Source organism: Mytilus californianus, unplaced genomic scaffold, assembly GCF_021869535.1.
Source record: "Mytilus californianus isolate M0D057914Y unplaced genomic scaffold, xbMytCali1.0.p SCAF_2, whole genome shotgun sequence".
NCBI classification, from domain to species: domain Eukaryota; kingdom Metazoa; phylum Mollusca; class Bivalvia; order Mytilida; family Mytilidae; genus Mytilus; species Mytilus californianus.
In genome coordinates this window covers 6,009,227-6,033,812 of record NW_026262668.1, presented here as the reverse complement: position 1 = coordinate 6,033,812, position 24,586 = coordinate 6,009,227, and the positions used below count along the sequence as shown (strand labels likewise).

The window sequence follows — 24,586 nt, the reverse complement described above, 5'->3', positions numbered from 1 at the left end:
ATAACTTAGGGAAAGCCCCACTGGAAGGTTTTTTTGGGAGTTAGGCCCATTCGGTATTTGTAGATTTTCAAATTTGTTGTTATAGAAAAAAAATACGTCTCCACCTTACACTCTTTCGGTAAGCCTCGCCAGCTTCGTACGGCAAAGTTCGCTACCGGACATGGCTCAAATGAAAAGTAATAACTTAGGGAAGGGCCCACTGGAAGGTTTTTTTGGGAGTTAGGCCCATTCGGTATTTGTAGATTTTCAAATTTGTTGTTATAGAAAAAAATACGTCTCCACCTTACACTCTTTCGGAAAGCCTCGCCAGCTTCGTACGGCAAAGTTCGCTACCGGACATGGCTCAAATGAAAAGTAATAACTTAGGGAAGGGCCCACTGGAAGGTTTTTTTGGGAGTTAAGCCCATTCGGTATTTGTAGATTTTCAAAGTTGTTGTTATAGAAAAAAATACGTCTCCACCTTACACTCTTTCGGAAAGCCTCGCCAGCTTCGTACGGCAAAGTTCGCTACCGGACATGGCTCAAACGAAAGGTAATAACTTAGGAAAGGCCCCACTGGAAGGTTTTTTTGGGAGTTAGGCCCATTCGGTATTTGTAGATTTTCAAAGTTGTTGTTATAGAAAAAAAATACGTCTCCACCTTACACTCTTTCGGTAAGCCTCGCCAGCTTCGTACGGCAAAGTTCGCTACCGGACATGGCTCAAATGAAAAGTAATAACTTAGGGAAGGGCCCACTGGAATATTTTTCTGGGAGTTAGGCCCATTCGGTATTTGTAGATTTTCAAAGTTGTTGTTATAGAAAAAAATACGTCTCCACCTTACACTCTTTCGGAAAGCCTCGCCAGCTTCGTACGGCAAAGTTCGCTACCGGACATAGCTCAAATGAAAGGTAATAACTTAGGAAAGGCCCCACTGGAAGGTTTTTTTGGGAGTTAGGCCCATTCGGTATTTGTAGATTTTCAAAGTTGTTGTTATAGAAAAAAAATACGTCTCCACCTTACACTCTTTCGGTAAGCCTCGCCAGCTTCGTACGGCAAAGTTCGCTACCGGACATGGCTCAAATGAAAAGTAATAACTTAGGGAAGGGCCCACTGGAAGGTTTTTTTTGGGAGTTAAGCCCATTCGGTATTTGTAGATTTTCAAAGTTGTTGTTATAGAAAAAAATACGTCTGGCCACCACAGGGGTTCAAAGTTGTCCCTATACGTACTTTTCCTATTTACTACACATGCTTTCGGTACTCCTCGGCAACATCCTACGGCAAAGTTCCGAACCAGACCTAGTTCATTTTAAAGGTGTTGACCTAGGTTATTCCCCGCTTAAATATTTTTCTGGGATCCGGGTCCGTTTACCCACAGTTTTAGTAATATGTCAATTATTTGTACTGGCACATTTGACAAGGAAAGTTTCAGTTTTAATTCAATGAGTTGGTAATGATGCATGCCGTACAAAATAGTCCACGCAGGAGTTTTGTGAAAATACTTGTTCACATCAAAATATAGATAACCATTACAAGTATATCAAAATGTTTTCATTTCATATGTACAAAAAAAAAATATTAAAAATGATTTCAGCGAAAATACTTGATATTTGAGGATGCCGAGTTTATGGAAAGCATGTATGTAACTTTTCTATCGTGCATTGCATCTTGTTTATTCATTCCAAATTGGTTTGAATTATATATATAATACGATTCCTTACAACTGCCAACAAAAAAGTGACTGCTATCATTATTGGTATTTAGAACGGACTGAAATCCTTTGAGAATGACTACAAGCCGTGAAATTGTCAAATTCCGCTGTTGAATTACATTTAACTAAGATTTTGAGATATTTGGAACGATTGAGTCTTATACAGTTTTTTGGTTTTTAGACATATCATCAAAATTGGCTGCTGGAAAAAAGTGGCTGCTATCTTGATTGGCTGCTAAAAGTGGCTGCCAGCTTGAGTCTAGTCATATACACTGGAGTTATGAAAATAAATCCTTCAATCAGGAAAGCCAAAGAATTGATGCTTTTTCTAGGTGTCGTCCTTTTCTAGTGAAGCCATTTTTACTTTATAAGCAGGAACAGCAAAAGGTCAGGTGCTGTTCATTGGTGTGGTAGTTTTCTAGGAAGGCATTGGTTTAACCTATCCAGTCACTAAGAAGTGTTACAATTCAATTCATAAGCAACACATAAATAGTTACATGAAAGGTTTAGCAACTGTTTGAAAAATGCTGAAACGAGAAATGGAAACTACATATTATATACATATATATATATATATGTAAATATTATACACTTCATAACTTTAACATTATCACAATTACTGATTTTAGAATTTATTGAACTAAGGGTTCTTAGTGGTTGAATTGAAGTTGTTCCCTTGAAAGTTTTTTTGTAACCATGCATATGATTGAAGATCGATGAAATATGTAATTTCCTTAATAACATTCATTTTTTCCAATTTGAACACTCTTGAAATGTGCTGTTCAGATCCTTTCGCAATAAATGTATGTTTGATTTGTTTGAATTACTTCTTTTTTGTTTTTTATTGCTCACTAAATTTCAAAAGTTTTCTGTCTCAGTCTGTCTTTTGATTTTGTTGTCTGTCTTTCGATTTTGTTGATAGTTTTTCATAAATTACCCTGTAACAGCTTCTTACATACACACATCACAGAATGCTGCATGATCATGTGACAAATGTACTCTACGGTTTTCCCAAACAAGGAGAACATCATACAACCTCCTTGTAAAAATAAGGAGATGTGGGATGATTGCTAACGAGACAACTATCCACCAAAGTCCAAATGGAGTGGATGTAAGCAAGTATAGGCAACCGTACGGACTTCACCAATGAGAAAAAACCAATACCGTATAGTCAGATGATAAAAGGTCCCACCATGAAAAATAAGAAACAACGCAATTGAGAAAACTAACGACCTAATTTATAGCGAAACAATTTACGAAAAAGAGATACGACATACATGAACCAATTATTAATGACAACTTCAACTACAGGCTCCTGACTTGGGACAGGCACATAAAGACTAGTGTGGCCGGTTTTAACATGTGAGCGCTCAAACCTCGCCCTTACCTGGGACAGTTGTTTCCCTAAGAATTGTTAGAATAAGAACTGAATAGGTTAACTGAAGGACATTGGTCATGCATTTTGAAAATCTGGATAGGGGCTGAATTTCAATTTAAAACAAAAGCCGGGAGACTTAACTCAGTGGCAGATCCACAGTTTCATATGTGGTGGTGGTGGTGGTGGTGGTGGTGGTGGGGGGGGGGGGCACTGACTACCTTAGAGATGGACCGCTCCAGTCATGCTTTCCTCAATAATCAACCAATTTTTTCCCACAAAGCACCCCCTAAATCCGCCTCTGGAACTAATGCAAGGAGACATCACTGTGGATGTACACCTAATCGTATTTCCCATTCATTTTTTTTCTCTAAATGCTTTCGGGGTGGGGGGGGAGGTAGTCCAAATACTTATGACGTCTTTCAAGGCTATTTTGGGTTTTTTTTTTTGGGAGGGGGGGCAGCTTGATAGTTAGCCATACGATGTCTAGCATGAAATTGACTGAAGTGGACAAACCTCTTGAGAAAACACAATTAGCATCTATAATCAATAATCTTAATAACAGTTTTCAAGTCGGATTGAGTCAATTTAAAAAAAGGGGGTGTTCTATTAAATTCGTGGAAAATGTACAAAAACAGCGAGGTTTACTTACCTTAAATGTACTAGCATTCTGTTTTGCTTCTGTATATTAAAATTTAGATGATAATAGAGCGTACTTTTCAATGAACTGTCCGTTTTTTTCTCCGTGACGGGAACTCCGTCATTGATCATTCTCATTGTTTACATTTAGAAATGACGTCATATAAGAGCGCGTGACATACGGTGTTATTAGAGGTCATTCAACGCAGATAAATAGTCCATTTGTTCTTTGATTTTTTATCAATTACCAATACAAAGTATAAAAAAACTATTTTGTTTTGTAATTAATTGCTATTATTTTAATTAAGTGTACTGGAAAAAGTTTTTTTAATTTTAGATGAGAACGTATTATAATTAATCTTTAAAAGAAATGGACAGTACATTTTCCATTTTGAATTTTCTTTTACTTTTCTCAATTAATTTCATAAGACATATTTTGTTTTAAAATTCTGTTTTCAAGTAAGTTTTCTTTCTATACACAAATGTTTTCTCATGTATAATTCTGGAACGTCCAGTGACGAATATTTTATACTTATTCAGACGAGAAAAATAACAACAAACCGAATGGACGCTCTGCAAAGAAGTTTGGCCGGGATGGAGGGCAAAACTTTGATTGCCAGTCAGTGGAAAATGGAAGCATGCAGGATAAGAAATTTTGCCTCGTAACTGGAGACCTACTGAACCTTCAAAGAATTTTTGCAATGTTACTTCAACGTGGAGAGCGAGGCATATTTCCAAACGGCTGCACAAAAAATCAGATTTAACGTCCCTATTACGATTGACATGGTTGCGTCTTTATATGCAGTCGACCCATAAAGTGGGCTACGAATTTGTTCATCAACAGCTTCTTTTTTTGAAGTGGAAATCAGGGGCGAAGCTGGGTTCATATAATGTGCACGACAGAATAAAGAAAGGATGTATGGGGGGTTCCCCCCCCCCCCGATTTTTTTGTTTCACCAAACGCAAAATGGCGCATTCTGGAGGCATTTCAGACTTAAATAGAAGACTTATTCAGACATCATTTTCGGCCGAACATGCAAAACACATAGAACACAAAATGCAGCATCTTCTTTAACTGAATGTCTTAACCATGTATATATCCTAAAAGCCAATTTTTCAGACAGACGGCGTTGGCGGTTACCAGTTTCTCTAAAAAAAAATATTCGGAAGTCTTAGTTCTCATTGTCACATAATTATACATTTAAAAATTAACAAATACTAGAAGTTAAAATTGATTTTTATCTTTCATATAAAAGATAACCCCTTTTTCGTCCCGAAAGTAAATAAACACAAAGGTTTTAGCTACCAATTCTTATATCGGTGCCGAATTCCAAAAAGTTCTGGTCTTAGATCACTTTCCGAAAAAAAATGCGACATAAATGAACTACGGACGGATGAAAGAAAACTAGTATTCCTAACTTTTTAAGCTGGTTAATAACAAAACCAACTAAACAATTAATCTGTAAGTTACTGCTCACATCATGAACATATGATAACGCTAATATAGACAGGAAGTTGAATAGCAATGTATGTGAAAACGCATAACACAGGAATGATGATACCAAAGTTAGTTTGTTCTAATTTTTAGTTCATGAGAAAAATGTGATATAAATGTCATACATAACTATTATCTGTAATGATATATAACTACATGTATTCAGTAAACAGGAAGATGTTGGGCAATGAATGTCAAAATGCATCACACTGTATAGCTTGAAGCTTGATACAAAAAGTTTGGGTTCCATAGACTTTTATTTGACGGACGAACGGATGGACAGACAGGATGAAACCATTATACCCCTCCTTTCAGAGTGGGGATATGAAAATTCAGTAACAAATGTGCTTTAAAACAGTCGATCATACGAATGAATTTGCCAGAAAAATGATTTATATTCGCTTATCAAATGATTTTGTTGGTTAATGCTTCAGTTACCAACTTAAACAGATTTGTTCAGTTGACATTTATACCTGCATATTAAGGGAATGTTTAAGCTATATTAATATCTGCATGTTTAGATTACCAAAGCCAAAACAAAAAAGACTGCCTGTGTATATACGTGGCCAATTCTAACAAAATCTTTGTAAGAAGCTTCTCTTAAAAATGCGTTTTTGTTAATACGAATTAAAGTAAACGTCGTTCGGACAGTAAAACGAATTTGACGCGCATTGCAATTCGAATTAGAATTTACGTTTGGACGTAAAACGTTTCGAATGCGAATTAAACTAATTCGAATTAGTTAATGCGAATCAAATTCGAATTACGTGTGAACGCAGCATTATGCGATTTAGCCAATTCGAATTAAAAGAGAAGAGTGTGTGAACGCGATTAGCGAATTCGATTCGCATTCGATTCAAATTAAATGTACGTGTGAACGAGGCATCTGCATTTTCCAATAGCGGGAAAAACGGAACAGACACAAACAAAACTTCCGTTTTGCGTTCTTATTTTTCATGTCTGGCCAAAAGAGGGGATGAAATAACTAACGTATAGTATGCCAAAGTAGGTGAAAACAATCCACTGAAGGAAAAGTTATAAGTGACCACAATAAACACAATACGTTTCAAAATTTAATGAACTTGGCCTTAAAGTTGATACCAATATATTTCTAATGAGGCTGCAGTAGAAGTAGACTAGTTTAATACAGTAGCAATAAGATAAAATAATAATATATCTTTATTTTTTTCTCTCAAAATTTTCTGTGTTTAGATGAAGTGCACGCCATGGCGTGTTAGCGTATATGGAGCTAAGCCCCAGGAAATATTTGACAATACAACTTGTCACAATTTTTAAGCATCGGTCTGGTTTCCATTGATATTTCAGTAAAAAAAAATTCACTTTGATGTGAAAAACCACTATCAGTCATTATCAAGTACCCAATTCTCCTCCATTACCCCCTAATCAGAATCTTCACCATATAATCCATTGTGCCCCACACATTTTGTATTTTTTTATCTGAACTATGTTTGGGTTCACTCAACAAAGCGTGGTCTTTGTACCCAATGTGTATTTGCAACTTATCCTCCCACATTCTATTGAAATTTTCTCAGAATATTTACCATATAATGCCATTGTGAACACTGCCAGATGGACATTTACGCACTACAATCATACAACTGATACATCCAAATATAGTTAACTTATTGCTTAGAGTATCTGAGGAATATGCCTAACCGTGGAAACTCAACATAGACAATGAATTAACAAAAGGTCATTTGCACCTTGCAATTATCCCATACACCAAATATAGTTTACCTATTGCTTTTAGTATCTGTGAAAATGACCTACCCACGAAAACTAAACATTGACGAATGAAACTTGAAAATGTGGCCAGTCAGATGCTTCCTGCCAGACAGACATGTACACCTTGCAGTATTTCCATACACCAAATATAGCGGAGCTATTGATTATAGTATCTGAGAAAGATACCAAACCATGAAAACGCAATATTGGCAAAAAAAATGAGTCAAGATACGATGAACCCTGCCCGACAGACATGTACAGCTTGCAGTATTTCCATACACCAAATATAGCGGAGCTATTGCTTATAGTATCGGAGAAAGATACCAAACCATGAAAACACAATATTGGCAAAACAAATGAGTCAAGATACGATGAACCCTGCCAGACAGACATCTACACCTTACAATCATTTGATACACCTAATATAGTTAACCAATTGCTTATGGAGTTGAAAACTTGACCACTGATCCATGAAATGAGGTCAAGGTTAAGTGAACCCTGTCTGACAGACAAGTAGATGTTATCCCATCACTCATAGGTGAAAAAGTCGTGTGATCAAAAATAAAGTGTTTGTAGGCAGTAGCTGAACAACAAAAATGAGGTCAAGGACCATGGACAGTTGACAGACAGAAACTTCAGTACACATGTAGTCTGCATACAAGTTATTCAGGTCGGCTACCTTCTGAAATATAAAGCTTTATATACATAGTTTAGCTTCCTGTGAGAACATGTTTTATCTTTTAGTTGTTACTAGTTTTGATTAAATGTGAGTAATCTTAAGTTGGTATTTTGAGTGTTTTGTCTTTATGTCTGTTATATGTTTTCCTTTATCATTTTCAATCTTTTGTCATAAATTAGGCTATTGCTTTTTAGATTTCAGTTGTTTCACATTTTGTCATGTCAGGACCTTTTATAGCTAACAATATGGTAAAGGTTTTGCTCATTGTTGAAGGCCTTACAGTGATCTATAATTGTGTCAATCCATGTCATTATTACTCTGTTGGATAGTTGTCTCATTGGAATCATACCACATCTCCTTATTCTATAAAAGTGAAAAATGGAACAAATTGAAATTGATTGGTTGCACAGATTGTTTCCTCAAACAATGGAGAATAACCAAGTTCTCAAGTGTAGAAAAATTAGAAAAAAATTTCTCAATTTTAAAATAGCCAGTGCACAACTGCAACATGTGTGCAATCTTATTGCAAAGTTACAAAGATCCAGGTGGAAAACTAAATATGTACCCTGTTCCCAGTCCACCAGACCATTTTTGACTTTCTGCAACCATGCCAAAAGAAAACCATAAAAAATATATACTTATGACAACAGCCTGAATATTGTAAACTCTACTGTGGCTACAAGCTGTTCAAAATGAAGTTTCCTTCTGTTGTGTGTGGACAACAGGCTAAATGTTGTAAGTTCTATTATGGCTACCAACTATCTGTTGTGTGGGGACAACAGGCTAAATGTAAATTCTATTATGGCTACAAACTGTTCAAAATGAAGTTTCCTTCTGTTGTGTGTGGACAACAGGCTAAATGTTGTAAGTTCTATTATGGCTACCAACTATCTGTTGTGTGGGGACAACAGGCTAAATGTAAATTCTATTATGGCTACAAACTGTTCAAAATGAAGTTTCCTTCTGTTGTGTGTGGACAACAGGCTAAATGTTGTAAGTTCTATTATGGCTACCAACTATCTGTGGGGACAACAGGCTAAATGTAAATTCTATTATGGCTACAAGCTGTTCAAAATGAAGTTTCCTTCTGTTGTGTGTGGACAACAGGCTAAATGTTGTAAGTTCTATTATGGCTACCAACTATCTGTTGTGTGGGGACAACAGGCTAAATGTAAATTCTATTATGGCTACAAACTGTTCAAAATGAAGTTTCCTTCTGTTGTGTGTGGACAACAGGCTAAATGTTGTAAGTTCTATTATGGCTACCAACTATCTGTTGTGTGGGGACAACAGGCTAAATGTAAATTCTATTATGGCTACAAGCTGTTCAAAATGAAGTTTCCTTCTGTTGTGTGTGGACAACAGGCTAAATGTTGTAAGTTCTATTATGGCTACCAACTATCTGTTGTGTGGGGACAACAGGCTAAATGTAAATTCTATTATGGCTACAAACTGTTCAAAATGAAGTTTCCTTCTGTTGTGTGTGGACAACAGGCTAAATGATGTAAGTTCTATTATGGCTACCAACTATCTGTTGTGTGGGGACAACAGGCTAAATGTAAATTCTATTATGGCTACAAACTGTTCAAAATGAAGTTTCCTTCTGTTGTGTGTGGACAACAGGCTAAATGATGTAAGTTCTATTATGGCTACTAACTATCTGTTGTGTGGGGACAACAGGCTAAATGTATATTTTATTATGGCTACAAACTGTTCAAAATGAAGTTTCCTTCTGTTGTGTGGGGACAACAGGCTAAATGTTGTGATTTCTATTACGGCTACAAGCTGATCAAAATGAAATATCCTCCTGTTGTGTGTCGGTATAATTGAGCTTTCAGAAAGTCAATAATACATAATGTCATTGCACACTTTTTTTTATTGGAAGGATAACAGATCACAATTATAGAGCCATCAGGTATGGATAGCAAGTTGGTGTATTAAAGTATATCAGATTTAAACTATCTTTTTACTAATATTATATCCTTGACCTAGTAATAAAATTAATAAAGGTTTTAAAATAATTTATTCAAATATTTTCGTGTATAAATAGTAACATGATCACAGAAGTATTTAACATAATAAAATAGTACATAAATTTCTAATAAAATAACAACATGTTAAGAATTAAAAAAAATCTGTTTTTGCATCAATCCTTTTTCAAGCAATTATATTGGAATATTTCAATTTCTTTATTTTGGTAAAATCCAGTCTTCATTACAACACACTCATTCTATTATGGTGTTAAGAACCATTAGTGTTTCCATCATACACAATAAAATTAAAGCTGACATCGATCAAATTAGTCCAAAAACTTTTACTATCATCATAAAATTTGAAAAAGAAGTGTTTAAAGTATTTTTTTATACAATATTACAACAAACTCAACTCTTATTTCATAGTTTAAATATTTCAAACAAAACCGTACCTCTTATTTAAAAGTCCGAATATCTAAAAAATGTTATTACGAAAAGACTAAAATATGAGATCTAGAAAACATCCAAGTGTTCACAACAGGCATTTGGAAATTCAAAAATTATGCATTGAGCCATTTGCCCTTTTTTCTTGAAGTGTAAAACTGTTTTTATTTCTTTTGTGAATTATTTCATAGATTTAATATATCTTTCCAAATACAATTCTAAGGCATCCATCATTTGCCTTTAAAACAATGTTTATAACCAAATGCAGCTTGTAACAAAACTGAAGATAAAATAGTCACTGTCTTTAAGATATTTGACTCATTTATTTAGTTTTCTTCTTCTTTTTGGTTGTTCTACGTTTTGTTTTAGAGTCTACTATAAACTGGGATTGTTTCTTAATTGCATTTCTGTTTGGAACTTCTCCATCATCTTCACCGCTGTCTTCATCATCTGTGAACACAAAATTTATCATTAACTTTCTATACATATGTTAATGGCAGTGATCTGTATAATTTACAGTAGAAGAAAGAATTAAACCATGTTGAATGACAGCTTATCCCCTCTCATTATTTTTCTCCTTTTTCTTTTTAATTCAAGTTCTAAATTTTAAATTCAAACTTAACACAAGTCATGCATGCATTCATTAAATGAAGGTCAATTAGTGTGAACCTGTGTCACTTAAGCATGATACATGATACATGAGTTCCATTCACAATGGTCACCGTGGTACAAGATTTTAATAACATCAAAGTCCCATAACTCCTGATGAAAAGGTCAAATCAAAATGACTTAAAAATATGGTTAACTACATTAAATGGCAAACAGTCCAACTAAGTATGAGAGTTTTCTATTACACAGTCTAAGAGGAGTTGTGTTTGCAAGGTGTCATTGTGATTTTTGAAGGACCAACTCACAAGCTGATCGCTATAGCCCTTCCGCTGATTGACATATATGAAAATATTCTGTCAGTCTCAGAAGTTGCTTTCACCTGAAGCCATTGTGAATAGCTTTCACAAGAATTGTAAAATGACTGTAAAGTATGGTCAATAGAAAGTGATAAATAATTTTTTTTTAAAAGTTTTTGGCTAATGATATAAGTTTAAATGTGTGACATAATATGGATGATTACTATTACTATGTACAGAGGTTCTTTTGACAGGGAACAATGAGAAAAAATATACACACCTTCAAATACTGCATCTCCTCGTTCTTTCTGTGGTAATTTAACTCTTGTGTTATGTGTTGGTAATTTAGAATCAAAACTAGCATGATACTGAAATAAAAAAACAGTTAGCTAAAAATAATTTATGACAAAAATAACCTAATATGTTGTCCACTTGGTAACAAATCTGTCCATCTGTTCATTAATCGATAATAAACATAAGATATTTTCCAGTCGGATAGATTCCCAAATACTCAAATAGTCTGTTTGGAATATATATACGATATCTGCATTTATAATTTTCAACACGAAGAAGATCTCATATAAGAATTCTTAGGGTTTACAATTAAAATTCTGTTGGCAACTTAATTTTAATGTTATTCTAAAATCCTGAAGGGAGAAAACTGGTTTAAAAACCAAATTCTCCATTTCTAAAGTTGTTTTTTATTTAGAAATCTAACTGTCCCTCTTCACAATACACTTAACCAGAAGTCCTGCCATGCTAGGAATTCTTACCTCTTCCTCCTCCATCTGTTTGAAGACTTCATTCAGATCTTTACCATCTAGCTCCTCTAACAATTTCAGTAGTTTCTCTTCACAAGTTGATAACTGATCCAGGACATATTCATCTGATGTCTGTGGTATCTTGGCAGTAGGGACATGACCTTTGGTCTATAATGAGAATAATTGCATTGATTAAAATGATCACAGTTATGCAATAAAGATTTCCAATGGCATGCAAGTTAATTGTAGTAAAAATATAAAGAAAATATCCATTTCCAAAGAAGGAAAAATCTATAAACCAACATATTAATTCTAACTGAAGTTATATTAAATTTTCTTAATTTGAGGTCAAGAGAGCCTTTGACCTCGAGTTTGGTATTTTTGTTATTTTGCTCTATACGATTGGTTTTTTTTATCTTGCTACCCTGATATACAATAGATCTCAAAATCTCTATTTTTCCGAACAAAACATGGTATCATACTGCCTTCAATCATGATATTTTCTTCTGGGTCTTTTGAAATAAATATTTGGTTAAATATGGTCCTTATACTTTAATGACACACTCAAATTGATCTTATAACTACAAGTACTATCATTTACCAAATATTTTTACTGTTTTAAGTACTGGTACAAGTATACGTAATACCAATACAATTTGAACATGAAATGTAGTATTAAACCTTAATATGAAATGGAAAATATCTTATAGATTTATAATTTGCTACTCTCTATATCTGTTTTCAGTATAATATTTTCACTACAGAAATAGCAAATAGACAGAAAGGACAATTTAAGAAGAAAAAAAAAACTACTATGTACAGTATTGCTACTAATGGCTGTATCTTTACATAATGAGTCCTTCACATTTATCTAATACAAATGTATATATCAACTACTACAGACCTGAAATAAGATAACTATTTACATATATAGGGATTCAAAATATATAAGTCAAAGGTCCAGGAATATTGAATATTGTAACAAGAGGCTCTCAAGAGCCTGAATCGCTCACCTGTATTTCAGAGGAGAAGATTTTTAAATGTTAGCAAACTTGATGAACAAATTGTGTAAAATTGTCTTTAAAGGGCAATAACTCCTTAAGGGGTCAATTGACAATTTTGGTCACATTGACTTTTTTGTAGATCTTACTTTGCTGAACATTATTGCTGCTTACAGTTTATATATATCTATAATAATATTCAAAATAATAACAAAAAACTGCAAAATTTTGTTAAAACTACCAATTCGGTGGCAGCAACCCAACAATGGGTTGTTCGAATTGTCTGATAATTTCAAGGCTGTTAGATCTTGACCAATGCAACAATTTTACCCCATGTCACATTTGCTCTAAAAGATTTAGTTTTTGAGATATAAGCCAAAAACTGCATTTGACCCTTATGTTCTATTTTTAGCCATGGCGGCCATGTTTGTCGATGGATAGGATACAATTTATAAACAAGATACCCTAAGGAACATTTAGTTAAAATTTGAAGGTAATTGGCCCAGTAGTTTCAGAGGAGAAGATTTTTAAATGTTAGCAAACTTGATGAACAAATTGTGTAAAATTGTCTTTAAAGGGCAATAACTCCTTAAGGGGTCAATTGACAATTATGGTCATATTAACTTTTTTGTAGATCTTACTTTGCTGAACATTATTGCTGCTTACAGTTTATATATATCTGTAATAATGTTCAAAATAATAACAAAAAACTGCAAAATTTTGTTAAAACTACCAATTCGGTGGCAGCAACCCAACAATGGGTTTTTCGATTTGTCTGAAAATTTCAAGGCTGTTAGATCTTGACCAATTCAACAATTTTATCCCTGTCACATTTGCTCTAAAAGATTTAGTTTTTGAGATATAAGCCAAAAACTGCATTTGACCCCTATGTTCTATTTTTAGCCATGGCGGCCATGTTTGTTGATGGATCAAAACTTCGGATACAATTTATAAACTAGATACCCTAAGAAACATTTAGATAAAGTTTGAAGGTATTTGGCCCAGTAGTTTCAGAGGAGAAGATTTTTGAAATAGTTACGACGACAGACGACGGACGCCAAGTGATGGCATAAGCTCACATGGGGCCCTTTGGGCCCCGGTGAGCTAAAAAGGGACAATATTTGTCTAATAATTTCTACTTGTCTTAAGGCTATTTCATTTAAATTTCTCCATAGGAAGGCAGTCAAATTTTGGCTGAACCCCTTAGGGAACAACATTCATCTTTTTATCTATTTTTTCTGGCTTAGAAACTTAGTAGAAACTTGGACCTTTAACTAACAGAAAATACTAATGCATTCAACAAAATGCTGCTAATAATTTCAATACTGACACTCTACTATACAGTACTAATCATTCGCATAATTAAGCAAGTTCTTTGAATAAAAATAGCTTAATTACATTAAGTTCAACATTGTAATTTTTTCTTATCATTATTTATGTGCTTAAAATTTCAGTTTTAACACTTTACTTATAATCATTCATATATTAAGGGCTGTTCTAAAATTAATTAATTAATTTATTAACTTGAGTGCCTCCCATTCCCCACCTGATAAATTTGGGAACAGCCCATATGGAAGTTCTTCAAATAAAATCCACTATAAAGAATAATTACAAAGTTCAGCTTCACTGACACTTCTATATCTACACAAAACTGATGTTGTGGACCAATTTTTTTTTTTCAAACAGAAAAGTCACAGAGTGAAAACAAAATCGTATTAAAATCAACAAATATGATTTTAGTAATATAAGTAGGAGAAGCTGCTCTGCCCAACTTGATATTTTCAAAATGACCTCAGAAGCTAAAGAAATAATTTGTATAGCCTTAACCTAAAATGTCTTTTAAAACAATAAACATAGAGCCATCAATCAAAAAACTTTTGATGGAAGAATATGACTAAATAAATGTGGAAAAGTGTCCACATGTGGACACAGATGATGCCCCCGCTTGCATATCATATAGTTATAAAGGGACATAACTGAAGAACGGTAAAAGTGACACTACCCAAATTTGAACTTGATCTGAGTTTTGTGGTAATAAGCATTGTGTGTAAGTCTCATAACATTTGGTTGAGGCTAACTTAAGTAGAGAACAGAAACTAAAAATTCAGCAATTTTTCTATTTGTAATGACGCATAACTCTAGAACGGTTGTGTATAAGTTTTACAACATTTGGTTGAGACAAACTAAAAAATTCAGCAATTTTTATGTTTATAATGGGACATAACTCTAGAATGGTAAAAGTGTTGCCACCTAATTTCGTACTTAATCTGTATTATGTAGTAATTAGCATTGTGTATAAGTTTCATAACATTTGGTTGAGGCAAACTCAAGTTAGAGAACTGAAACAAAAAAAAATGTACTTGATCTTTACTGAGTTTTGTTGGAATGAATATTGTGTATAGGTTTCACAATGTTTGGTTGGGGAAAACTTCAGTTACAGAATGGAAACTAAAAAATTTTGCAATCTTTCTATTTATAAAGGGGCATAACTCAATAATGGTTAAAGTGACACTATCCAAATTCAACTTGATCTGTGTTTTATCAGTGGTAGTCAAAATTAAACATTGCATTGTATAAAGCATTGATTGTAGTTGATTCAACTATAATCATGGTCAAAGGAAGATAACTCCAATTTTAAAAATATATTATATAAACTTGATATTTAGAAGAAAATAAAAATTTTGCAATTTTTCCTTTTATAAAGGGGCATAACTCTAGATCGGTTAAAGTGACGCCACCAAAATTCAAACTTGATCTGTGTTTTGTGGTAATAAGCATTGTGTATAAGTTTCATAACATTTGGTTGAGGCAAACTCAAGTTAGAGAACGGAAACCAATTTCGGGACGTACGGACGGACGTACGTACAGACGGACAAGGGTAAAACTTAATGCCCCCTCCGGTACGGCGGGGGCATAAAAACAAAGGCACATAAAATCATGAAAGGAAATGAACTGATTTTTGTCAGACAAACTTCACAATTTAATTATAACATAAAAATTTCTACAGGAATTCTATACTACCTTTCTCTTATGTTCTGCCTGTAGTTTATTATAAAAATATTGAATATATAAATTCTAAATATATAATCATATACTGATGGTTACCATGGAGACGAGAAACTTACTTTATAACTCTGCAATTGTCAAATTCATGATTCAATATCAGTCATTTATGAAGCTATTTGAATTAAAAATATTTTAAATTTTAGTCTTAAAGAAATTATCATTTCTAATATCTGATTTTGAGAAAATACTACATTTCCCAAAATTTAATCATGGAGTTTTCTCTGAAATTTGTTCACAACTTTTATAACAATGAAAAAGAAAAAAATAATGTTGTATTGATACGACCAAAAATATATTTGCAGTTATTAAAACCTTTTACTTCATTTGATTTAAACAATGAAAATCAGAATTCATTTCCAATTTTTTTTATTAAAACAACCCAGTCGAACTACAGTTCTATTATCTATTATATTCCTGGGGAGAACAAATTATCAATGATCATGAAAAGTCCTACCTAAAATCAAGACTATACCATTCCTTCAATCTTGCATTAAAATAAAGATCTCAGTAAAATATATACCCTGATGAAGAAACTTACAGCTTTAAGAAGATATAACTTGTCTGTTAAATGTTCAACACCAGCCTTGACGGACACCATAATTGTACTATTCCTCTGTAACTCATCCTCAGCATCACCTCGTCTGTCCTCCTCTTTTTGTAAATGTCCCTGGAATTCTTCAAGCATTCTTTCTCCACTAGAATGTCAAATTTCAACAATTTCAAGATTATGAAATAAATTTTCCATCTCAAAATCAATTATTAGCATTTGATATAAAAGTAAGTAGGTATGGTATGATTGCTTATGAGACAACTACCCACAGGAGACCAAAAGATGAAGTTTTAAAAGCAGCTCCAGGGGGATATTTCTGTGCATTTAAATTGAAATGTGGTTCAGTACACCATAAAATCAAAATGCAATGAAAGGTTGGACAAGAAAAAGAAAAAACCCATGGCAGTAGACACTACAGAAATTAGGTGGTTGGTAATTTTTTTAAGCCTAAGGTTGTGTTTGGAGTTTTGGGCTTGATGATAATTTAGAGCAGAATAGGTCTTCTTGATTACTGCCTTGGATAATCACTGACATCTTACCTTGACAGTTTAGCATCACCAGAATATTTCATTTCTTCAAATTCTTGTTGTAATTTCTCCTTATCCTCCTTCAGTCTTGTTATACCCTTTTCATTATCTTTCTGTAGATTTTCAAGATGTTTTGTAGTATCTCCTTGGTTTTCAAATCGCCTTACAACTTCCTGTAAACATTTACAATCGTTTCATTTTTTTTTGTGTTTAATGAATATCTAGTAATGTATAAATTATTTACTAAGTTTGACTAATTTGCATCTTTTTTATTTTCATTTTATTAACAGGAGCCATGAAAATCTGGATGCCATCCTGTTGCTCTTTCTCCCATATTAAAATCTGTATTACAGTTCTAATGAAAACATAGATGACATGGACCTCAATGTCTTGATGAACTTCTAGATGTCTGATAAGCCAATCACACCATTTGGGTTGCTTGTTGTTTAGTGTAAATATCTGTTGTATCACTGACGACTATATATATCATGCAACTAATTATAAGGTTGAATGTTTAATACATGTTTTGCAATATATAATTGATTTTTGAGTGGCATGAATTACTATTTAATTGTTGGCTGATTGTAATGGGATAGGAATAACTGTTTTATTGTTAGTTGTTCTGTGATATAACTAAATTACTTTTCATCACTGGAGTATGACTTTACCCTATATGTTCATTTGCATATGTCTGTTACCTGGGACATTTTTTATCAGAACATGCATGGCTAAATGCAAAATTTAAAGCTTTCATTGAATTTCACATTAAATGAAATATGTTGTGAAGTTTAAAAATAGCGATGATATGAAGATATGAAAACATATTGTTTTCTTTTTTTCCACTGCTGTAAATCTACTGAAGTATCAAACAGTCCAAGTGATAAACTGTATGTATAAATTACCATGGTATCAGAAACTCCAGTTGCTTCCTTAATTCTTCTGAAAGCTTCTTCATATGATGTAATCTTTTGTTGTTGTTCTTCACCCTGTAAGGCCTGTTTCTCCTGTGGTGTTAGTTCATCTTGCTGTATAGAACCTCTCTGTTGCTACAGTGTAAAGTATTTAACAGATGTACATATGCAGAAAACTATTTCTCTGTAAGTCGCATTGGAATGAAATTTAATTAATTTGATCTGTTTATAATAAATTTTTAAATCAACAATATTTCTTTTTTTCTAGTGATCAATCTTTTATTGATTTAGCTTTTGATCAGTATAAGATATATATTTGATAGTCATAGAATAATAATACCTAATAAACATCTGCGCCATGAGCGCATGATACGCCCGATGTCTTGTGTGTGAATTTTTATGCAATAAGCATAAATAGTTTCTGACATACGGCGTGACATGCGAAAACCCCCTTTTTTTTTTACAAAAAACTCAATATCTCTAAAATAAAATTTTGAATCAAAACCAAAAAGTATACAGATCTTAAGATTAATATAACTAAGAAGTGTGTAAAATTTTAAGCAATAATCATAAATCGTTTTTGAGATACGGCGCGACATGTGAAAACCCCCCTTTAAAAAAAAAAAAAATCAATATCTCAAATATAAAATTTTGAATCAAAACCAAAACGGTATACAGATCTTTAGATTAATATAACTAAGAAGTGTGTTAAATTTTAAGCAATAATCATAAATCGTTTTTGAGATACGGCGCGACATGTGAAAAACCCCTCCCCCTTTTTTTACAAAATACTCAATAACTCAAAAATAAAATTTTGAATCATCACCAAAAAGTATACAGATCTTAAGGTTAATATAACTAAGAAGTGTGTAAAGTTTTAAGCAATAATCATAAACTGTTTTTGAGATACGGCGCGACATGTGAAAAACCCCTCCCCCTTTTTTAACAAAATACTCAATATCTCTAAAATAAAATTTTGAATCATCACCAAAAAGTATACAGATCTTAAGATTAATATAATTAAGAAGTGTGTAAAGTTTTAAGCAATAATCATAAATTGTTTTTGAGATACGGCGCGACATGTGAAAAAAAACACACACCTGTTTTAGTTACTAAGTCCTGTAACTCAAAAAGTTTTAATCTTATTTTCACCAAAAAGTATACAGATCGTTGGACCATCATAAGAAACAACTATGTTAAGTTTCATGAAATTTGGATAAGTCATTCTCAAGTTACGGTGCGACATGTTTACGCCGGACAGACAGCCGGACACAGGACATTTGTATAACATAATACGTCCTGTCAAAAATTGACGGGCATATAAAAACTGCACACATTTATTCTTTAACTCCAAATATATCTGACAAAAAAAGAAGTTATCCTAAAAATGTATTTTCTAAAGGGAGATAACAATCTTACAATTCTTCTTTCTATTCTTTCATGTTGTATTTTCTTTTCCTCAGCTTCTTTCTTCATTTTCTGTAATTCAATTTCCCTCTGTTTCCTCTCTGAGTATACAATCTTTTCATGTTTAGCTAATTCTTCCTGTGCTGCTGTTTTGGAGATCTGGGCATCATCGTGCATGGCTTTGAGCTCTTTCAGTTCTGCTTTTACACTTCTAATTTCACATTCCATGGAGTCCAATACACTTGGGAATTTTTCTGCTTCCTATATCATAACATCATAATTCTTTAAGTTAATATATCTTGTTAGTATAAGTGATTCAAAATGAAGTTTAACGTCAAATTAGACTTGAAATGAAATAAATGACATTAAAGTAAAAATGTATTTGTCCATTGAAGTAGTGTTGCCTTGTCAGCTGTTACCCATTGTGGGACTGTTTTTCTGAAGCAATTTCAATACCAGTTGAACATGAAAATGTCCACTTGACAATACACACAATAGCTAGACAAGATCGTTCTGTATGACAACAATCCTTTTTATCAAAAGAAATTAAATATTTTCATTCTTTTATTTAAAGATAGAAAAAAATTTTAAAACATTTTTAATATGCAGTCTTTGAAGAGTCAGATAAATTATTTCAAATAACATTACAGTCAACTTTAATATTTAATAATCACTTAAGCCAATATCCCTATCAAAAGTTGAACTAAACTTTTTTTAATACCTACCACACACAGCTTTCTATTAATATCCTGATAAATTCTGTACAAATGTGTGGCTTCATCCATCTTCAATTTTGTTTTGTCATAACTGTTTTCCAGGTACCTAAGAGTCTGAAAAAAAAACCAATATTTAGAATTTTCCCCTTTATGTTTTGTTTTAAAATCATGATAATGGAATTTGCTCCTTACTTAAAGTAAGAATTTAGATAAAGCCTAAATATATGTAATAATTTTATATTTCATGTACACAAAGATGCAATTTGTTATTTTTAGCAAACAATGGCAAAAGAAAAGTTGTTTGAAAACCAGAATTTAGAATTCCAAAATGTCAAGAACTGTTACACATACCAAGGCATTGTTTTCAATTACAACACCAGTTTTTGTATTGAAAATGGGAGCAGGATCAGAAAACATTGTATACATCATATAGAAAAATCAAAATATAAATTTACTGGATCAATGATTTAACAATAGACATGATAGAAGGGTTCAGAAATAAGTTCATTCCCTCACATTACAGAAAACTAGAGGGCATGTTATCAGTTTGTCAAATTTACATCTGTATTTCCAAAAAAAATGTACTGCAGTCTCAATTGTCTATGCGATTTTTTATCCACTTATGTAGTTTATCTGTTTTTTTTTCTGTTTGTTTTCTATATGAACAGCATCCCCCTGAAAAACAAAATACAAATTGGATTTTTTTACTCCCTATCAGTTATTTACCTGAGCATCAACAGACTCTCCTTTGTCTGTAGATACAGCATCGGCTGAGTCTTTCTGCATCTGATCATACCGGGTCTGTAATATCTCTATTTTCTTTTGTTTCTGGGCAGACTGGTGTTTCAAGGCATTTAGTTTCTTCTTTGAATCACATAATTTGTGTTTCATTACTGTAATTGCTTGCTACAAACATAAAAATAGGCTGTCATTAATTTATATTCTTGTAGTGAAAATATAAAGCTGGCTTCATATGCCAAGGCTTAATGTTTCTTGATTTTGAATGTATGTTTTGAGATGGAAGATCTTTTATAACTTTATATATTTCCTCATAGAATTATCTGGTGGTAAAGTTCCATGAAAAAAATGGGTAGCATAGGGTCCTCTGCATCTCAACAAGAACATCTGTGCAGTTGTAAGTTGTCATCTTCAACAGGTCTCTACTTTAAATTTGTTGATCTTTTGCTTAGAATCTTTTTTAGTAAAATGATGATCAACCACATTCATGACATTTTCAACAAACATTTTTAATAAGTTTTGAAATACATTTTATTTTACTATCGATACTTAGTACTTACATCTCCAGTCTTATTTTTGAATTCGGCTCTCTGTACAGGTTTGTCTTGAAAGGCTTTATTAATGACATGTTGGTCTTGCTGCAAATTACATAAAATATCAAAGTTTACCATACAAATAAAAAGAGAAATAATTAATCTATTAAAACATTAAAAGAGTGTAAGACAGAGAAATCTCACACATGTAATAATAAGATATCCTGTTTCTGGCTTGTTTGAGTCCAAGTTGGTAGGACAACTGATTAAAAGGTGACTGAAGTATCCTAGTCTTGTATGTTTGCAGATGTTCAATTTTTTTTCAACTGTTAATGTTCAATTTCATAATAAGAAAATGCAAAGTGTATCTGTCTAACCCAGGGGTTTGGTTAAGACAGTAATTAATGTCTCCGTCTTAAACAACCATGAGATAGTCAACAAAATAACCAAAACAGCTGGAATTGAAAAATAGAGATTTCTCTTTCAACAAATAAGTTTAATAATATAACTGTACAATGTAGTACCATGAAATACTTCATAGTAAGTGGTATCAAGCAAATAACCTGATGGTCATGTAGGAAGTTACTTTATATTATAAGAACCTCATATGCATACTCCCAGTTAAAAGATAAAAAAAATAAAGAACTCTGAAAGAATTGTTTATAGATTTAAGTTATACTCACAGACAGGGAATCACTTAGTTTCTTTCTTAATTCTTTAGCTTCTTTTCTAAGTTTTGTGACAGTATCTTGATTGTGTTTCATAGCATGTTGAGATGTCTCGTAGTATGCCTTCCTATCACCCTCTATATAGAACAAATAAAAAACAACATTTAAGTGAAACAGGTTTGGTAACTTCAATGAAACGACAAAAGTTTATTAATCAGAAGGTAAAATATTTGAAGATGTGATGGGAATTGGTTACATATTTATCAGATAAAAATCACTGAATTGGATTCAACTGATGAATTAAATAACATCCTTTTTAATGGAAGGATCTACAATTAAAATCTAAATGCATTCTGTATTTCAGAAAAAAGTTTTATGGATTTTGAAGATTTCTTTTTTTTGTTCCTACAGAATTTTCCAAAATAAACTAAGTTTGGAAAGTGTTTGAGATATTCCCCTTTGCAATAATATAGGTGAGTTGAGATTGACATCTAGCTGCAGAACCATAGCTCTTATGATATTCTTTGACAATTTGCAGAACAATCACAGATAATTTGCATGGGCAACAGATTTGATTGACAATAGATATCTCAGGGGTTCAAATTAGCTGTGGTCCGAGGTCCGCGACCTTCCACTATTGCAATCGGACTTTCGTTTTGGTTTATACTAGCTACGCCAGACGGACCTTCGATTTGAAAGAAAATAAAAATTAACTTTGCCAACCTTTTTAACATAAATTTCCAAACGATCTCAAAATTTATTTTCATCTTTATTATTCATGACATCGATGTTCATTTTGTTCAACCGCTAGCTTTTTACCGAAAAATCGCCAACAAGTAATGTGTAAATCCGAGTAAAATCGTATCAGACTGATAAAAACAATATATGCCATAAACCGAAAATGAAGACAATTACAATACCGGATCAAATTCCGTGGGCGGATAAGGGTTATTCCGGGTTTGCCGATCAAATACAATAAAAAAAAATAATTCCAGGCAGTTGACAAAATACATCTATGATGATGAAATATAAACACTTGAATTGAAATCCAAAAGATATATTGAAAAGAAAGAAAAAGCAGGAAATATTTTACACAGAAACTCAAAATTACTTTTAGTTTACAAATTTTCATGTCAAAATCCAATAAAATGTGACAGTAATTTTCTTCATCATTAATAAATGCTGATATTACATGTAGATGATTTTATAGTGTAAACATATTACTACAATTCAATGAGGTAATTTCTTCTCAATTTTGAAGGGCCAGTAATAAAAATCTGGAAGTTTCTTACTTTATTTTCACAGAGGAAATAATATAATAGTGCAACTAGATATGATACAATTAAACAGCTTTGAATTTGAACTGCTTAATAAAATGGTATAATTAGTAATTAATAACCAAACGTTGAGACAACACACCCACCACCAGTGACACCCTCGGCCTCCCCAATACCAAAAAAAAAAAGATTATTTGAATTCACAATAAACAAGACAATTACATTTATTATTAAACATGTTATACAACAGTGACACTGACAATGAAACACATTAATTTTGTATCTTACTGAGTTATGAAATATTTCAAGTAAAAGTAGGACCTGGAATTTAGGTTGTGGACCTTTCAGGTTGGAGTGTCAAAGGTCCTGGACCTTCCAGTACCAAATGTTAACTTGAACCCCTGTATCTGCACAACAATTGTGTATTTGAGTGGGCTTGTCAAATGAAATTCATGTGTTGGTTTATTTTGCCACTCCTTTAAATTTTGAAACAAAAATTTAAAAAAATCTCAAAATCAAGGTAAATTTTAAATTTTCTGAAACATAAAATGCATTTCAAATTTAATTATCTGGTTCCTGTAATGAATTTGTGATGGGATCAATTCCCTTAGTATGTGTAGTACTAGTAGATAATTAGCCAGTCGTAAGCTGTTGAGCTAAGCAAGTACTTCATTAGCTCAGTCGGTTAAAGTGCTGACTTGTAACAGAGGTCCCGGGTTGGATTCCCTGAGGAGACAAAGTGATTTGTATGAAAATCATGCTCTCTGGTTACATTTGGTGCCCAACTAAAAAACCCATGGTGGTCAGAGAGGATTTCTAGCCAGGGTATGTGTTATTTGAGTCATAATGGTATAATGTCTTATTAATGACTCTTGAGGTGGGGGAAGTGAGATGGGGTTGCTTCCCCAAGTACATATAGTAGATACTAAGCCAGCTGTTAGCGGTTGAGCTAGGGAAGTACTGCTTTAGCTCAGTCAGTTAAAGCGCTGTCTTGTAACAGTCCAACACAGTCACAGGTCCTGGAGGAGACAGATATTTTGTAATGAAAATCATGCTCTCCGTTTACAAATTAGACTTTACGTGGTTTGTCTGTATTCATAGTAAATTTTGAGCTGTAAATTAAACATGGCCATATTTTCAATAAACTTCTGATGAACCTTCATGACCTTATTTTTGGAAATTGAATTATTTATAATTTCAATATTTGACTGCATCGTCTTACCAAGAAGGGCGATCTTTGCCTTAAGTTCTTCAATTTGTTCCTGAACAGGCCGCTGCATTACTGCGTTTCCTCCTACCGGCATCTTGATGATTACAGACGGACAATCTTTCGTACAGTTTGTTGTCCTCTTTTAGTTTGTTGGTGCGTCTCCAAGGTGCCCTCAAAGTGCGCATGTCCAAGTGGAGCTAACTAGACACCAGAAATTGGGTTACACTAAAGACCTGAACGTGGACCTGAAAAGACCTGAAAAGACCTGAAGATGTA

At 33.0% G+C, this 24,586-nt stretch overlaps 1 protein-coding gene across 1 annotated transcript; it reads right to left on the bottom strand.

Annotated features, from left to right (window-relative positions):
- Window positions 1–9,629: 9,629 nt before the first annotated feature.
- On the bottom strand, window positions 9,630–24,507 carry LOC127729155 (outer dynein arm-docking complex subunit 3-like). The gene is made up of 12 exons (XM_052236828.1): window positions 24,323–24,507; window positions 21,839–21,960; window positions 21,183–21,260; window positions 20,611–20,790; window positions 19,894–19,998; window positions 19,181–19,429; window positions 17,753–17,896; window positions 16,863–17,023; window positions 16,312–16,468; window positions 11,719–11,874; window positions 11,226–11,313; window positions 9,630–10,490 (listed from the first exon to the last, which is right to left on the bottom strand). Exons 1-12 carry the CDS (start codon window positions 24,402–24,404, stop codon window positions 10,363–10,365), a joined length of 1,650 nt encoding a protein of 549 aa, XP_052092788.1. The 5' UTR covers window positions 24,405–24,507; the 3' UTR covers window positions 9,630–10,362.
- Between the last annotated feature and the right edge of the window lie 79 nt (window positions 24,508–24,586).

Coding starts and splice junctions, on each gene's coding strand:
- LOC127729155 (XM_052236828.1), bottom strand. CDS start 24,404: ATGCCGGTAGGAGGAAACGCAGTAATGCAGCGGCCTGTTCAGGAACAA. Junction 20,791..21,182: donor TCAAAAATAAGACTGGAGAT/GTAAGTACTAAG, acceptor TTATGTTTGTAG/CAAGCAATTACAGTAATGAA. Junction 17,897..19,180: donor AAAGAATAGAAAGAAGAATT/GTAAGATTGTTA, acceptor TTTACACTGTAG/CAACAGAGAGGTTCTATACA.